The sequence below is a fragment of the Toxotes jaculatrix genome, chromosome 4, assembly GCF_017976425.1.
Source record: "Toxotes jaculatrix isolate fToxJac2 chromosome 4, fToxJac2.pri, whole genome shotgun sequence".
NCBI lineage: Eukaryota > Metazoa > Chordata > Actinopteri > Toxotidae > Toxotes > Toxotes jaculatrix.
The window spans coordinates 4234050-4252326 of record NC_054397.1 but is presented as its reverse complement, the minus strand read 5'-3'; the positions used below and the strand labels follow the sequence as shown (position 1 = coordinate 4252326).

Here is an 18277-nt window from a genome sequence, read left to right as displayed (position 1 = left end):
TATTACTCTTTCATTAAAAGGAAATAAAGAAATCAGTCAATAATAACTCAAGTTCCACGTGTCAAACATGTTTGATGCCTGATGGCAGATTCCACAGACGTGGAGGCCCAGTCACGTGAACACTTTCAGCCGGAAGCTCACGAACCATGTGACCAAATATAGGACAACTAGCACAAGGTATAGTCAGGAAGCGGAAACCCGTTTGCTTGACGGAATAAAAACACGCGCCTTTGGGCTGCTCGTGTGAAGGGCTTTTATAACCCACTTATCACTTTTAAAAGTCATTTTTATAACTTTCTTCTACTTTCGTAGCTTTTGCTGCACGGCATCGCCTGCTGGATCCCTGAATCCGTAGCGTTGTAACGGACGTCGACCCGCCGCGGGTGACGTCGTTGTCTGCACCTCGCTCAATGTTTTGTTCTCGATACAAGACCAGGAAGCGAGATTTTTGCCATCTGTGAACTAGCTGTTACCTTATGCGATGAAAGCACAAAAGAGCAGGAAAACATAACATTAATGGTTATGATTTGATAACAAACGACGTAACATAAAAGCCGACACACTTCATCTAAAGATTAACTCACCTCGTGAACTGCTAAAACCGCTATCTAGCTCGCTCTTTAGCCATCTGGCAGGATTGTTTCTTGCTAACGCTAGCAGTAAGTTACCGTTAGCAGGCTGGTCACTGCCCGGTGATGGCTGTAGCACAGAGAAGCTGTGTTGTGGCTGGATATTTACTTCTACTGCTGCTGTCTGGGTGTAAAGCAAGGATACACAAGCTCACACTGAAGGTAAGGCGAGTATCTCTCAAGCTAGACTGTTGTTAGCTTAGGAGCTAACGTAGGCTAGTTAAGCTAGTTGGAGCTCGTTTTATTAGCCGACTCGTTTGCTTTAATTGGCTTTCGTGACAGACGGTAATCCAAACGTGGGTTCGAGTCGTGACGGTGTAAAACTTGATCAGAAGTAATAAAAATCGCAAGTTATGAGGAGGATGGGGGCGTATTTATGTATTTATGAACGGAAGCTGCAGCTGTTGACTGGAGAGTTTTCCATTTCTGCTCAGCTCTTCTTTTCTTTTCTTTTCTTTTTTTTTTGCTTCTGTCTAGAATGAAACTCGGTCTGTCGTCGACCTCAACAATTTTGGCTTCTATGCTAATGGGACTCTGGATGTCAGCCTGATTTCTTTGCGCCTCCCAAATGAACAGCTGAACTACAGCACTTACCCGGTAAGAAGTGATTGTTTTTGTTCGCCTGCGTGTGTATTTGTGAGAGTACAAACTGCGTATTTTGCTGATTTTATTTGTAAGTGGGAAGAAGTAAATACAACTCTGTAGCAAACAATTATTAAAATGAAAGCTTAATGCCACGTTTTATATCATGAATTTAAAAATAAACTGAAGTTTGGGCATCCTACTAACTCAGTACTAAGTAACTTTCTCTTTGCCATATTTTAAGCATGGGGGTGGGAATATTCTGCTTTGGGGTTGTGTGGCAGCACAGATACAGATATTACAAGATACGTGGAAAATCATGTGCTTTTGATCCACTGACTGATGACATTTATAACACTCTGTGTAGGTTGGTTTCAGCCTCTCCAGGTCACGTGTGAATGGAGTCTTGTCTTACACAGTGAGTACATCCCATCACTAATATTTATGTAGGATATTAAAAGTTCTGTAGGACAAGTTAAACAAGTCAGTTTCAAGCTTGTTTTAAGTAATCACACCTTTATACTTTCGAGGAAAACATTTGTCATGTGTCCTTGAATACCTATACATCAGATTCTTGATGTCACAGGGTAGGTTTAGTGACAAGACGTGCACTGGGTTGTTCAAATGTGATTATTTGATAGTGGTTTTCTTTCTACAGGCAGAGGAAACTGAAACATGCCCACTCACTCTGACAGAATCAAACAACAACGAGCCTTTCATTCTTTTTCTTATTGATATCAACAGCCTCAGGTGTGTATATTTCAGAACCACTGTCAAGAAGTGTGTATTACTGTGCCCTGACTGCCTAATGTGAAGGTTGACTGTATTATGTGTGTGGTGTGTTTGTGTAGTGTCACTGTGAAAGCTATGGGTGAGCAAGACAACCTATTGACACCAAAGCCAAAGGCTGAAGCGCCTAAAGGTCCGTGTTGATCATATCTTACAAAATCATTCAGCATGTTGCTTCCTTTTGCAGCCATAATTAAACACCTGAATGAATGACAGAGCCATTTTAAACAGACTGGAATATTGTTTGTCCCGTAGGTCAGAGGAAAACCAGGGATGCTCCCGATGTTAAACCTCAAGAGCCACATGATAAGTTGGATCAGAAGACAGAGGGTCAGACAGAACCAAAAGCTCCAGCAGAAGCTAAAAAAGTGGAGGGAAATACATTCCATGTAAGGAGTGTTTCTGTGTCTGTTTGTGTCTGAGATTTATTCTTAAAATCAGTTTTTAATCTGTATTTACTTTTAGCTGGGGAGTACCAAGCAGCTGACTTTGCCTTTGAACAAAGTTAACGGCACCTACAACTTCGGTGTAAGTACGCTTTTTTTGACCATTATGTATGATGTGAAGCAATATTTGATTTGGTTTACTGTTGTGTGAAATTGTCTGTCCCTCCCCCACAGTTCCACATGGTGGTTGGTTCGCTGGCGCAGGGTCTGTACAGCCTCAAGTTCCACTACTGTAAGAACAGGTCGCCTGGATCCCAACTGCCCTACTCGTTCACCGTAAGTTCATTGTGTGTGTCAGTATGTGTATGCTCAGATGTGTGCATGTGTTAATTTGAATGTATCGTCTGCAGGTCGAAGTGACAGAGAAGAATCCAGGCGGCTTCCTGTCTGCAGCAGAAATTCCTCTGTCTCGCCTGTACATTTGCATGGCTGGAGTCTTCTTCACCGCTGCCATGGTCTGGGTGTACACACTCATGAAGCACAGGTATACACACGCATACTGGCATGAATGCTGACAGCACTGTGTGACAAAATATCACAGCTTACTCATTTAAAGATGCCAAACCTCTTCGCAGGGTGTGTGGTAGGGCTGTTTGCAGAGGCATGTTTTTGCATATCCTGTTAAGTTGTAGAGAGACTAAGGCTCTAGATCCATGTTAGCACCTCTGTGATGCTCTACTTAGGCACAGTGTTGCTTTGAGCTAAATAACATGCTCACAATAACAATGCTAACATGCTGCTGTTTAGCAGGTGCAATGTATATCGTATTCACCATCTTAATTTAATGTGTTACAGTCCTGGGTTTAGGGGGTTCTTTTTGTGGCCCGCCAGACCAGAGCTCTGCCCCAGCCAAACACACAAATGCAACTGTCGAAGTGACGCACAGCTTCAGCCTTTGTTTGTTTGAGTGTGAGCATGCTAGTGCTACATTAGGGCTACAGTGTGCTTCATTTGGCTAATGTTACAGCGGTGTCTTTTTAGGCACATTTGTTAGGCCTGCGTTTTTCCCACTGCCCCCAGTTGGAAAAGTCAAATAAACTCATGTTTAATTACACATATGTAGGGTAGTGTTCTGTACAAACATGAATATATCTAAGCATTGAAATATACATAGACTGCTAGGGTGTGGTGCACGAAGTGGTAGTTAAGAAGGGGAGTTATAAAATCAGCATATCACAGCACCACAACACACACCTAAAAACCACAACAATAAAATAGTAATGTGTATTGATGGTCCATTTTTTTTTATTATTTTTTTTTTACTGTGGTATTAATCTGCTAATATCTAAGTACAGCCGAAGCCGTCATTAATTTTGCAGACAAATTAAAGTTTTGACTTTATGATGGTAGTTGATGAAAAGTTAAAGGATTAAAGGAAAGTGATTACAGTTCAGCTTGACAGGAACGTGAATGTCATTCCATGCCATCATTTTCCATCCAATATCTGCTGAGATATTTCAGTATGGATCAAAGTGGTGGACTGACCTACCACCTGACTGATGTACATCATTAGAACTGTGCATTAAATATAAGAAGACACCAGTAACTCTTTTTGTTTTTTTTTGGTTAATGTTTTCTGTTTTAGTTTGTTGCCAAAATTAGAAAATCTGAAAATGCTCACATGTGCGCTGCGAGAGTGTCGGTGTAGTTTTGTTAATGTACAACACACTTCAACCTCAAAACCAGGGACCATACTCCTGATTAGGGTGCAATGATTGCATCAATCACTCTAGTGATACAGATTACTTTGTATATAAACTATTTAAGTGCTTGTCTGCAGGTACAGCGTGTTTAAGATCCACTGGCTGATGGCAGCGCTAGCCTTCACCAAGTCCACGTCATTGGTTTTCCACAGTGTAAGTCCAGCATCACCACAGAGCAAACTGTCGTCACTTCTCGTCACATGTTTGTGTTTGGTTTTTATTGTGGTGTTTATTCTGTCTGTTCTGCTTATTGCGCTCACAGTTTGCCTGGATTCTTTGTTTATGAAACATCTCTCGTTGTGTCTCTCAGATCAACTATCACTTCATCAACACCGAGGGGCATCCCATTGAAGGCTGGGCTGTCATGTATTACATCACACACCTGTAAGTACAGCTTCTCTCAGGATATGAAGTTCAGTCTATGTCGTGTTTGATTTTTACATGGGTTTGAATGGATGTTCTCTCCAGGCTTAAAGGGGCTCTCCTGTTCATCACACTGGCACTGATTGGCACTGGGTGGGCTTTCGTTAAATACATCCTGTCGGACAAGGAGAAGAAGATCTTCATCATTGTCATCCCCCTGCAGGTGTGTGTGCCTGAGACACAGGAGTTGTGTGTGACTGTTTATACTGTGTGAATTTGTTTTGGTAACCCACTCACCTGTCATCCTGTAGGTCCTGGCTAATGTCGCCTACATCATCATTGAGTCTACAGAGGAAGGCTCCAGTGAATATTATCTGTGGAAGGAAATTCTCTTTCTGGTCGATCTCATCTGCTGCGGAGCCATCCTTTTCCCTGTTGTCTGGTCAGTGTGTGTGTGTGTGTGTGTGTGTGTGTGTGTGTGTGTGTGCACGCGCATGCACATGGTCCATCTAGTTTATCAGCTGCAGTTTCCATTATAAAAAATCCATTGCATAATTTTGAGATTAGTGTACAAGCAGCCGGCTGGGATTGATTGCCAGGAGACAAAAAGTTATGCAAGACTGCATATTTGATAACAGGCTGGAAGAGTAGCACCACCATCCAGTCAGAGGCAAGTTGAATGACCGTGAAAGCCGTGAAAATGACCTCAGCAGCGGAGGAAGGATGTTTCTTGGTGGTAGTTAGTGTAAAGACAAAATAAAGTGGCAGATTTCAGTTCAACCTCAGCTTTAGGTTTTCCTCTTTTCAGCCAAAGCACATCAGTAACACAAATGAAAACTGCTGAAAGTTTCAGTCTGAAGTCCAGAATACCCCGATAGAAATTATGAAGCAAGTAAATGATGGATAATAAGTGTTACGTGGACCATGTTAGTTGTGCACACACAAAATAATATTTTGTGTGTGCACAATAGGGCTGCAGCTAACAATTGTTTAACTGATTTGTCATTTTATCTATAGAAAAGTGCCTGTCTCAGTTTTCAAAATACCCATGTTATGTCTTAAAATGTCTTTTTTTAGTCCAGCCGACAGTCCAGTGGACCTTTTCAAAGCACTGCTGCAAAAATATCTTTGGGTCTAGTTTCTGATTCATTTTCTGACAATTGACTAATAAGCTGATTAGATGATCAGATCTACTGCACATGTATTTGTTGCTCTGAAACCAAAAAAAAATGTCTTTATAGGTCTATCCGTCATCTACAAGAGGCCTCTAGCACCGATGGCAAAGGTGAGAATATTGGTCAGTTACAGCCATAAAACCATAAGGTTTGATGTAGATTTATTTATTTTTATTTATTTATTAAATTGGCTTCACGTCTCTTTCAGCTGCCATGAACTTGGAGAAGCTCAAGCTCTTCCGGCATTATTATGTGATGGTAAGAGGGAGTTCAGCTCAGCAGTATTTTAATTCTGTCATCACCAGATTGCCAATGAAGATGAAGTTGCCAACCACACCATAGCATAAGACAGCTTAATGGCCTCAGATCGTTAACATGTAATAATGAAGTTTTTAGTGATGTTGCTTTAGTATTTTTGTAATATTTAATCATTTGTATGAAGCGTCGCTCTTACAGTAAATTAGACTGATTCACAGTGTTTGCCAAGGCCACTTCAGGCTTCTCATTCAGCAGAGTCACTGCTGCAGAGCCAGAACAAAAGCTTTGCAAACAACCACACACACTGTTTGAACTTTTCGATGCTACGTCACAAAGCAAGTTTACCAAGCAAGAGAATAATGGGAGATTCAGTTTAGATTGGTTTAAGCATCCGACTGCCAATGTTGCCAAATTGCTGAAATCCTGTTCCCTTCTTTTTAGATTGTGTGTTATATCTACTTCACGAGGATCATAGCCATTCTGCTCAAGGTCACTATGCCTTTCCAGTGGCAGTGGTGCTATGAGGTAAGACACAAACAGCTGTGTACAGTAACTATCTGACTGAATTACTTTAAAGAGCACTTGTTTGTAGAGGTCAAAAACACCCCACCCACCCCCAAGATTTGAGATTTGACAGCACAAGGACTTAGATTTATGTTTGAATGGTCCGATGCCAGTAATATGGAGCTCATTTGCCTACTGGCTGGGAAGAAGCATGTTCATTCTGACAAAATATGCGCTGGTAGCTAGAGGCTATTGGCAGTTGTCGAGCTACAAGCCAACTGTGAGCAATCTTCGTCTTTTGTGATTGGTGCACACATCTTAGCAGTCTCTCAACCATCTGTCATTAAACACCCATGCACTCTTATTTTTCCACAGTTTCTGGTGGAGGTGTCTACTCTGATCTTTTTTGTGTTGACGGGCTACAAGTTCCGACCGGCATCCAATAACCCCTACCTCCAGCTTCCCCAGGACGAGGAGGACGTGGAGATGGATGAAGTGTAAGCATAAGCCCACACCTTCCATTTAAGGCATCAAACTCTCCTCCACACTTTACCTGCAGACTTACAGCACTGCATGTTTTTACACAATGCCTACACAGGCCACGTAGTGGAAGAGGAGCAGCAGAGAAGCAGTTTTCTTCAGTATTACTGATTTTTTTTGTTTCCATTGGTTTTTGAAAACACTCTTAATGGATAGGATATATATTTTGTTACGAGGAGTGTATTTTTGTGATTTCTAAGCAGTTTTATGGACATTTATTTATGATGGATATCTGAAATACCAGTGTCGCTGGAAAGAACGAGCCACACTGACAGCTAAAAGTTAAAAGACAGCCTTTCTCTTTAAATAAAGTGTTGTTGCTCCTCCCTGTTTCTCCTTTTGTCCAGAGTGACTGAGTCAGGTGCACTGGAGGGTATTTCCAAAGTGAAGAAGACGTCTAATGGTCGTGAGCGCCAGAAGGAGTCCACCTTGTGAGGAGGAAGCATCTTCGGGAGGGACCCACTAAACATCCCCAGGCCAGCTGGTGTAGAGGGGTGCACATGGACCAAGGCTCCCCACCCACACTGACAGCTATCATTTTGAAAGTCTTGTGTTGACAAGAGTTTCAAAAATTTGCACTTCCAGAAAGGAGGCGCCACCACTGTCTGGCTATGCAAAAAAAACAAAAAAAAAAACAAAAAAAAAAAACCCCAGAAAACAAGGAAAAAAAAGACTAACTTTGTTGGACGCTCTCTATTTCCTCAAAACCTCTACACCCAGAAACTCTGAAAGGTTTCAGAAGGAGACCGGCTCCCGCCACACTGATGGTTGGAGACATGGAAATGAGCTCGGATGTTCTTTACAATTTGTCTCTCTCTTTCTCTCTCTCTCTCTCCCCCAAAGATAATTATCATTTTAGAGGACTTGCTTTCGGGTGTGTTTATATCGGCTATTTAAATTGGTACTTCTGCGAACCTCTTAGCTGTACCTTTCCGTGTGTGACGTGAGTACACGTGTGTGTGTGTGTGTGTGTGAATGTGAGACAGCACAAAATTTGGACACAACTGTTTTTTTTCCCCTTTGGAGAAAATAGCCCGTACTCAGGTAAAAGGCTAATCAGTATATATTGAAAAAAATTTCGAACAACAACAATTTTCACATGATGTTTCTCTTTCCCACTGTTCAGGGGTCAGTAATGTCCCATCAGTCATACAACTTCGCCGCCACACAGTAAAGGATGTTTTTCTTATATATTGAAATATATATATATATATATAAAAATGGTTGTATATTTCAATATATTAATTATTGCATATTGAAATATCATATTTCAGTATTATTGTTTATATTGAAGAGTTCCCCCCAGTCTGTCACATGGACCGCTGCTGTAATTTAGTGCTTTAGTGGTCAAGGTCAACTCACATCTCTGTGAATTAAGCCCAGATGGTTACATGTAGACTTTTTAATGAATAAACAGGTTTTTGGAAACAGGTTTTTCTGTAATAACCAGAGCAGTGGCTCTTCTTGTTTTCAACAACGGCCTTGTTTTTTTGTTTTTGTTTTCTTTTTGGCCATGCTGTGCCAATCTGGGCAGAGAAGTGACCTAACTGATCATTTTTGAATTTGTCTGCTTTTGGTTTTACCCTTTTTGCTCTTGATGTGAAGCTTATTTTATTAATTATTGATGATTTATTGGTTTATGAAAGATCAGAATTGTGTGCAGCCAGGTATGGTAGATGGCCATTTGTAAATAATTTAGAGAAGAAGACTGTTGATATGAAAGGAGGCACATAACACTTTCATAAGAACTGCATAGAAGCTTTATAGACAGGGTTTCAGACAGTAATGACACAGGCTCAGTTTCAAAGAGATTTTTTGATTCCTTTAACAGATGGAGGGGGAGAGTAAATGTGAGGAATCAATGAAAAACTACTGAGATTTAAACACAGACACTCCTGTACAAACGAAGACAGAGCTGCAGCGTTTACAGACTGTTAATGTTTCTCCCGACTCTGGGTGTCGGGTACCTGGGTGGACAAGAGTTAACAGACAGTAAATCAGTGGAGTGAGGAAGGTTTTGTGCTTGTTACAGAGGACTGTTTGTGTGAACTGTCACAATAAAGCTGGTGTTCTGGAAAGATCTCAAAAGAAGCCCTTATGTATATTTGCCTTGAAGCAATGTTTTCTTTTTTTTCTTCTTCCTCTTGTCTGTTCAAGGAATAGTTCCATATTTTGGAAATGCTCAGAGGTAACTGATGCCACTCATAACTGTCTGTTAAATGTCAATCTACAGCCAGGGGACAGTTAGCTTAGCATGAAGACTGTCGCTGTCCAAAGGTAACAAAACACACACACACACACACACACAGGTTCATACTTTATTTTCGTTTGCTTACTTTTTCAATCAATTTGAAGGTGTCACATTGGAGGGGCATTTTTCCTCTTTGTTGATATTTCACATACCACACAGTTCATGCATTTATTCAGAAAATAGTTGATTATTGATAATTGATAATTAATTTGCATAGCTGTAAACCAATGGCTGCCTCAAATGGTAAATGCAAGCTGAAAATTTTTACAAAAATACATGAAAAAAAATCCTAAACTGAACTGTGCAAACATACTGTAGACCATAAATGGCCCATATCACGGGAACATTCAATTTTCGACTTCCTCCTCTTCCTCCTCTCATCTTCCCACAGTATGATGGATGACTGATGGCGGATGCTGGCGCAGACATCCTAGTCTCACTGCTGCAGCGCTGGAGGTGAACTCCCAGGAATAACGGGCACATTTCATCTGTCCAGTGTCGGTCCCGTAAGTTTGCAGGCTGGTGCCAGCTCAGCCCCTCCCTCCCTCCTTCCCGTGAGCTGCAGGCGGACGCTGGTCCTCACTGCAGTCCGCAGTAAGTCCACCGGCGCCCGTCAGAGTGCATCAGACTGCAGTCTCCATCACACTCCTCCCTGCACTCCCCTGGCAGGTGGAAAGGACACACACGGGGCCAGGACAATGTGAGTATCAGCGCTTTTAATACATGAATACCACACAGGTATAAATTATTCGATTTTTATTTTCTTTTTAATCTGTGCTGATGCTTATGTGTAGTGAGTTTTCTGCGGCGTCATGGACAGGTAAAGTTGATGTTTGCGTCGCTGATGATCGGTTATGCATGGATGTCTGACATTTTTAACCAGGCTGCTGTAACACGAGCAAAAACATAAATGCATACCATAAACGGCTTTTTTTTTTCCAAATAGATTTTAAACTGCACTGGTGATTGTATTCTTGAACCATTTTATACATTCTTAAAAAACCTTAATTTCCCCTCAGCAGTCTAAGTCTTTATACGGATATTTGGAGAAGTTAAACCGACAGTAAGGTCATGATGAAGGGGATGTAATGAGCTATTGGACGCTGTTCTTCCGTGACCTCAAAACGCCTTTGATTAGGAAAAGACAGAGCCTGATGATGCAGCAGATCTCCTCCTCGCTCCCCTCTTTGCGGCGCATTGAGAGCAGGAAAACGTGTCCCATTTCATGTCTGCAGTGCAAACACCGGATTGCAGCACGCTGCTGCGCAGACTGACACACACACACACTCACACTCAGAAAGCCCCTTCAAACCTGTCAGTCACAAATTCACGCACTGCCGATTTTTTAATTCTCTAGATGTTTAGAATTTTTTCTTTTTTGTACAATAGAATCCAATAGTTCTCTTATTGGTCCCCACACACAGAGACAGTACAGTAGGGAATATTAACCCCAAAGCATTTTGCTGCACAGTATAGGCCTTTAATGTAAAACGAATAATGGCATTTATTCTCATCACAGCTTGTTAACTTTTCACTCTGTTAGTTTGAGCAGAAGGTAATTAATTCTCACTTTCTCATTCATTTTGGTTATTTTTGGATCTTTTTTAAATCTTTTTTATGGCTTTTTGTCCCCTCCTCAGGGCTTTCATCTCTGCCTTGGCGATTTTGACCCTAGTGGCTTCAGCTGAAGCAAGTGTTGGGTAAGCTGATCATTTCAGATAGATAGACGGATGTGCTACATGGCCAAAAGTATGTGGACACACATATGTAATTTACACTATTATACATTAATTTGGCAGGTACTTTTGACGACTTAACGTTTTTCTTCCTTGCCACGTTTGGGAGGAATTTGGAGTTCACATCACATTAATCATAGGATTAGTGTTTCGATTCGTTACTGCTCCTGTGAGCGTTGAAAAGAATTTAAAAATCCACTCTTATAGGAGGGCTTTTAACAAGATCTTGGAACATGGCTGCAAGAATTTTCTCCCATTCAGCTGCAAGAGCATTAGTGAGATCGGTCACTAATACTGTTACCAGATGTTACTTTCAACAAACAAAGCATTACATTGTCAAGTCCCTCTGTATTTAAAGTAGTTGTTGTGCCCTCTGACCACTGGGAGGAGCGTCCAGCTTTCAGAACAGGGACCTCTGGTTGTTCCAAGGTCAAGGCTGAAAACAAAGGTGGCTGTTGTTGCTGCTGCCAACTCTGGAACGGCCTCCAAGTGTCAGAGAAGCCATATCAGTGCACATCTTTAAAAAGCACTGTGAAGTTTGTTTTCTGTGACTATTCATATCATATATGGCCATATCATGCTAATGGCATGACACCGGCAATGACAGCCTGTCCACTTTTGTCCAAAATGAAATATCTCAACAACTACTGAATGGATTTCTGTGAAATTTGTCCTCAGGGGATGGAACCTAATGACTTCAGTGATCCCCTGACTCTGCCTCTGGTAAAATAGGAAATGGATTGTCATGACAGTTTCTACAGATATTCAAGTTCCTGAGAGGAAGAATTCCAACAGTTTTGATGATCCTCTGGCTATCCCATAGGAGATTTATGTTCGCCTCAGGAATAAAGTGCAATAATTTGATCTTCTGATTATTCATCTCTTGATCTGGCACAATCATCAGGTCAAAATTTCTGTATGTCCAATGCTTTGATTTTTGACCAAATGCCACCAAAACTAATGACGTTCCCATCAGCCACATCTGGTAACCATTATACTAAACATTAGCAAGTTAGCACGGTCATTTTGTGCATTTCCTTCAAAGCACCACTGCTAGTATAGCTGTAGATTCTTAATCTTTGTATGCTGCATCAAGATTTCTCTTAATTTGAACTAAAGGCTTAAGTCCAATGAAAAAAAATCCACAGTCTAAAAGTTAGTGTCCACAGACAGGAGGAGTGTTCACAGACTTTTGGCCATGAGGTTTTGATAAATAATTAAAATGTAATTCTATCACCAGACCGAGTACCAACACCAGCTTCTGCACAGAGTCAAAGGAATGTCTGGAGTACGAGCTAGTCTGCAAAACAGATGAGTACGAGGTGAATGAAGCTCTTCATGTCAGCCAGTGCATATACACACATTACCTGCCCATTAAGCTGTTATTTCTCACTCAGTTTTGTTCTCTTTTCCCATTGTGTGTGTGTGTGTTCAGGTGCGACACTACAGCCCCACTCGCTGGGTGTCAACAGATGCTGAAGCCTATTTCATGGGAGTGGGTGCAGCCATGGCCTTCAGGAGACTTTTCCAGTACATAACCGGAGCCAATGAAGGAGGTAAGGACAGCGCAGGAGAGGAAGATCTGCCTTGGTGCGGAGGGTTTGTTGTGTTTGTGTTATTCTGTATGTGTGTGTGTTGACAGGCATCCAAATGGAGATGACTGCCCCTGTCCTGGTCAAGATTCCAGAGGAGACCAAGATGTGGGAGCCGGCTATCTACACCCTAAGCTTCCCGCTGCCGGCTGCCTATCAGGACAAACCTCCCGCACCCACCAGTGACAAGGTGAGTTGAGCCTGGCAGGTGAAGGGCTGATGGATGTGGGAGAAAGATCCTTTAGGTGCAGGGGGAGGCAGTTTTTTTTTTTTTTTTTTAGAGTTGGGTAGCTGCGCTTGCTTTTTATGAAGTCAAATGCTTTTATCCACCAGTTATCTGTGTGTAATTTGATCAGTGGTTTTTGCTTTTAGATCAATAAAGAGCATTGATGGATGTCTAGTATTTAGTGCAGCTGGCCCCGGGGCTGCTCTCACTCAGCAGAATAGAACCAGATATTTGCTGCCTCATGAAAGTATCAGTGTTGGTGTCCTGCCTCTGTTTTATGATTTCATACTCTGCAGGCTGTGCACTCATCTGAGATGATAAAGAAATATCCTTCTTGTCCAGACATGTTTCAGTATCGTGCCTTATTTCCTGCATATGCCTGACCTAACAGAAAAGAACTTATTCATTAGCTTAATTAACAATAGACTATATCTGCTTACACTAATAGTGCATTACATGTTCTACAGTAATATTTCAGTTCAATGACTTGATTTTAAGTCATCATGTACTTTTACAAAGTTTAAGAAAACCGTTTTCCCTTTGGTTTTTTTTTTTCAAGGTAATATATATTTTTACATTCGTGCTCATGTAATTTGGTTGCACTTGCACTGTGAAATAAATAAATAAATTCACAGTTATCATAAATAAAATTAAATACCCACCCCTCCATTTAAAGTTTACATGATTTAATTAGTATCAGTTAAGTTTTCATACACAGTACCACACAGTAATCTGATATTTCCAATGCTTTCTCTTTAGTTTACTTAAAGTTTTTAAAATCTTTCACGCTAAAATTTAAATTTTGCTCAGAGCATATTTCCTCGAATGGCCACGATATCAAACTCAAGTGAAGTTTAAAACTAAGACAATATACTTTTCTACAAGCATTTATGGTCATTTCTCTTAACACGTCGTCTTGGCTTCACATTCTGCATATGTACGTGTTTACATGTCCATGAGGAATATTATTTGTGCTACACTGAATTTTTCTCAGCAGTATTTACAGTGAAGTTGCTTTTTGTTTGCTGATGTTGTGTCTGTGTCTCGGCCGCAGCTGTACTTCACTGAGATGCGGGAGATGGACGTGTATGTGAGGAGTTATGGGGGCTGGATGCTGTCCGTCACCTCCAGGCTTCACACTCACCTGCTGACCAAAGAACTGGAGAGAGTTCGAGCTTCCTATAACCACAGTTACCACTATGGAGTTGGCTATGACAGGTATTACCAATACTTAATCAATTTTAACTCTCTTCTTGTTTCTTGGGAACCAGTCACAACCAGTGGTGGAGGAAGTACTGAAGCTTAGTACTTCAAGTAGTACAGGAAGTACTACATCAAGAATCTTACTTAAGTAAAAGTACTAAGTGCTTACTTTTAAATTGACTTTTTTTAAAGTAAAAGTACTCACGCAATGGGTTTTCTCAGTGTCGGGGCTGTGCCATTTTTTTTTTTTTAATTACTTTATTGATCCCTCCTGGGGAAATTACTCTGCATTTTACCCACACCAAATGAACGAAACACACACACAAGCATGCACATGCAATAGAGAGGCTGGGGCAGGGGGCTGCCTAGTGAGGCGCCCGGGGAGCTGGGGTGAATCGGTGCCTTGCTCAGGAGCACCACAGCCATGGTCGCAGAGGCAGGGGCCAGTCCACTAGCTCCTGTTGCTACTAAATGCGCGCTCTGCCATCATTGGAGGTAATAGAGCCACCTGATTGGTTGGCAATGGCAAACAACGCACATAACATGTAACGAGTAACAGCATAAATTGTAGAAATGTAGTGGAGTATAAAGTACAGGTAATTGCTGCAAAATGTAATGGAGTAAAATCCAAAGTATGCATTATTATTTTTACTTATGTAAAGTACAGATACGTAAAAAAATACTTAAGTACAGTAACAAAGTACAAATACTTTGTTATATTCCACCACTGGTCACAACTATTTCACGTTCAAGTTCTTGATACTGTCCTCCATGTTTTTACTTAACAGCACCAAGGTAAACTTAAACATCGTGATTGTGATTCTGACTCACTGGTAGTTTAGCACAAGTCTGACATAACTAATTTTTCTTGATTTTTATTTATTGAATAAAAAGGAATTATAATTATATAGGATACATTTAAGAAGAAGATTGTGTGGCCCCTGCACACATCACTGCACACCTCCCTCTTCTAACTGTTCATCTTTCTCACTCTTTTCTCGTGTGTGTGTGTGTCTGTCTGTCTGTGTCTGTCTGTGTGTGTGTGTGTGTGTGTGTGTGTGTGTGTGTGTGTGTGTGTGTGTGTGTGTGTGTGTGTGTGTGTGTGTGTGTCTGTCTGTCTGTGTCTGTCTGTGTGCGCGTGTAGTCCCTTGAAGCTGCTGAAGAGGCACAATGAGGTGTGGTATGTGGCCGAGGGAGAGCCAGTTTGCACTGATCCACAGGAACCGACCCCTCCACACACTCCCAGGCCGACTCTGACAGAGTCACCCACAAACTCCCCGTCTGACCCTCTCCCCCACACACTCTCTGATTCACCCTCACTCACTCCCTCCAACTTGTCCTTGTATACAACATCCAACTCCTCTTCACAAACGCCGTCTGACACAGCGTCTCTTCCCCCATCTGACGCTCCTTCGAGTCCTTCCTCCCACCTTCCTGCCGAGGTCGCATTCAGCCACCCTCCTACCTCTGCCCAGATTCTGCTCGACCCAACTACCAACTCCTCCGATCCTGTCTCTGTGAGCCCATCTCTGGAGCCCCAGTCTGATGTTGGCCTGTGGAACAGCACAGCCCACAGCTCTGTGGATACACAAGCTGACAGCAACCCTGTGGTCGAGCCAGATGACGCTCATTAACACCCTACACATTTTCTTTAAGCAGCTATTCCAGGTAAATTAAACACAGAATCTAAAAAGAAAAGAAACGGTGGAGGTGGTGTTGGTGGCAGAAAGTTGGCTGAATGTGTGTGATAGATGGACACGCTGGTCTCTTCCTTCTTATCTCTCTATTCCTGTGTATTACACCAACTCCTCCTTATGCACTTAGTGTTTCACTACATGTTCTACCACAGCTTCACGTCTGCAGCTTCCTGTATCAGCACACACACATGCTTGTACTCTTTGTGGTTCTGAGGTTGTCATACAGCTGCATTTAGAAATAAATAAGATGTACGTATTAGCTAGAACGTTAGAATTCGTAGTTACTGTGTTCTAAATCTAAAGGCAGAGAGAGATCAGTTTAACCCAAAAACTAATTTAGCAACTAGTAGGACTCCAATGGAAATCTGTGTGTAATTGATAAATAAATTGCTGGGACTAACCACAGTAGGCCATTATATCAGAGGGAACTTAATTTGACTGTGTTCTAGCCTCTTTTAAATGGAGTTTGATGCTGTTACTTAATATTATTAATAAGATTCTCTTCTCTGTTTAGCTTCTCGTTGGTTTTACTTTCGTGATATGTGGCAACATATTGGTAAATCGTTATACATTCAGTATGCATATTCATTGGGATCTTTGGTGCAGCTTACATTCTATGGCTCTATTTAATAGTACAGCTTATGTAAATTTCCCAAATTAATTTTTTTTGGTTTGTTTTTCTCAGTCTCAGTATTTGTGCTCAAAAGTGCCTGTAAAAACTTGCAAAACATATTGTATGGGTATTTTTAATCAGTTTTCAGGTAATTAAGAAATTTGATCCGACTGTGTGATAGGTTTTTTCGGCTCCCAGAATTTAATGAATGTAGTTATTACAATAATATAAACTTTCATTATGGTACACAGCATATTAATAACATATAGCATGCTGTGTGCCTAAAATAGTTTGTTCCCCGTTAAAAAAAAAGAAATTAAGTCAATTAATTTAGGAATTAAAAATATCACCTAAAATTCAACAGTCAAATTAATACACATAAACACAATCTCACCCTCTTAGTTCTGATCCTCTTGACTACTGTGACTTTCCTGTTTACTATTTCCATGATTTACCAAAAAAAAAAAAATCATCTATTCTCAAATCTGTTATTTCGTATTGCATTATGTTAAAGGGAGCTTTTGACCACTAGCAGCGCTGTAGGGAAATTTTGTGATGAGCAGATTTTTGTATCGTTTGTATCACATGTTCTACCAGCATGTGGAGGACGTACATACTGCATGTGGTCAGTAATGTGATACACTTTATGTCGACTGAATGCCGGTAATGGTAACAGTTGGTGGCGATAATGTGCAGTTACAGATAGAAATCTACCAATAAAAATAGGAAAAAGAATAAAAGTTTATCTAAATAATGTAGGTTTCAAAAACCTTAAAAAAGGCTCACCAGGTTTTTAAAGCAGTAGGAGATGCATTCAAAATGTTTATCAGACTATAAAGATATAAGAATATAATGAGTTTTGGTAGGATATGTTGAATTATAGTAAAACTGTTTCACACCAGGAAAAAAAAACTTAAATTCTGCCTAATCTTTTCTTTGCCCAGAGACACTGATGCTACGCTTGATTTCAGTCACTTAATAATCTTGTAATCTGCAAACTGTTGGAACTGTCTGCAAAACACAGTCGTCAAAATTAAAAGTTAAGGTTGAAACCAGACTTTAATCTCATTCTGGCTGTCCCAAAGATCCCAAAGAATCACGGCTGATCAAACCAACACAATAAGAGTTATATCAGTTAATAATTACTCTGTGCGTCTCTAAGATACATACTGTATGTTCTGAGGAAGGTGCAATAAAAACCAGTAACAAACCCTCATTGGGCTCATTGTATTATTGGTGGCTTTACACTTGATGGATGCTGTGCGTCAGGTTTGAAAATTCCTCACTGTGGTGTTACCTGGTGGTAGTATCAACAACACTGGAAAGCAGCGCACCTGCACCTTCACCTTCACCTGCTCTCTGAGTACACCTGCGCACCAAACCTTCTCCTATCTCATGAAATAACCTTGCTCTTAGTGATGTTTCTCAGTTTCTTCTGTTGTTCTTGGTTGCTGCCACCAGGATCTGCACAGAGAGGCACATGTGTAATAAGACAATCATGTGTCAGTGTTGTATTTTTAGCTTGTTTTGCAGCCCAAGTGGCCAAAAAATGAATGAATGCACGGACTGAATCGGCATTGTTTTGTTTTCTACAATGAAAAGTGACACATTACTGCCAGTGACAAGGTGCCAGTTTTGGTGCTCTGATATCTACTGTTAAATTCTCTGAATTTAAAATGCACAGCTTCACCTTTCCCAACTCCAACTCCAACTCTGATTCTGCTGCTGAAACCGAAGCTACCGATGACCCGTCAATGGACCTTGGCAGTGGCGAACACATGGCTCCCAAATATGCAAAAAAGAAGTTGGATGAGAACTGCTGTTTAAAGGTGAGTTTGAAATTTTTACAGGCATATCAGACTGCTGCTGCTGCTATCTCTAACTAGGAAAAAGTGAACAATGTACAGAGAGAGAGAGGGAGGACAAACGGTGAGGGGGAGAAAAAAGAATGGACAAGAGAAACAGCTGAA

At 41.1% G+C, this 18277-nt stretch overlaps 2 protein-coding genes across 2 annotated transcripts; both read left to right on the top strand.

Moving 5' to 3' along the window:
- The first annotated feature begins 276 nt into the window (after positions 1-276).
- LOC121180989 (protein GPR108) lies at positions 277-9069 on the top strand. Its single transcript, XM_041036721.1, has 18 exons — positions 277-791; positions 1107-1226; positions 1579-1629; positions 1870-1961; positions 2063-2133; positions 2256-2389; positions 2466-2528; positions 2621-2722; positions 2797-2930; positions 4227-4302; positions 4460-4533; positions 4618-4735; positions 4824-4954; positions 5754-5797; positions 5896-5945; positions 6387-6470; positions 6825-6946; positions 7337-9069. The coding sequence occupies exons 1-18, from the start codon at positions 696-698 to the stop codon at positions 7422-7424; spliced, it is 1650 nt and encodes a 549-aa protein (XP_040892655.1). The 5' UTR covers positions 277-695; the 3' UTR covers positions 7425-9069.
- An 855-nt stretch (positions 9070-9924) lies between these two features.
- Positions 9925-18119, top strand: soul5l (heme-binding protein soul5, like). Its single transcript, XM_041036840.1, has 8 exons — positions 9925-9940; positions 10881-10940; positions 12217-12298; positions 12412-12532; positions 12619-12758; positions 13849-14012; positions 15142-15665; positions 17992-18119. Coding segments are annotated over exons 1-7 (1059 nt in total). The 5' UTR covers positions 9925-9938; the 3' UTR covers positions 15632-15665; positions 17992-18119.
- Positions 18120-18277: the final 158 nt, after the last annotated feature.

Coding starts and splice junctions, on each gene's coding strand:
- LOC121180989 (XM_041036721.1), top strand. CDS start 696: ATGGCTGTAGCACAGAGAAGCTGTGTTGTGGCTGGATATTTACTTCTA. Junction 2,529..2,620: donor ACGGCACCTACAACTTCGGT/GTAAGTACGCTT, acceptor CCTCCCCCACAG/TTCCACATGGTGGTTGGTTC. Junction 2,723..2,796: donor AACTGCCCTACTCGTTCACC/GTAAGTTCATTG, acceptor TATCGTCTGCAG/GTCGAAGTGACAGAGAAGAA.
- soul5l (XM_041036840.1), top strand. Junction 10,941..12,216: donor TCAGCTGAAGCAAGTGTTGG/GTAAGCTGATCA, acceptor TTCTATCACCAG/ACCGAGTACCAACACCAGCT. Junction 12,299..12,411: donor GCAAAACAGATGAGTACGAG/GTGAATGAAGCT, acceptor GTGTGTGTTCAG/GTGCGACACTACAGCCCCAC.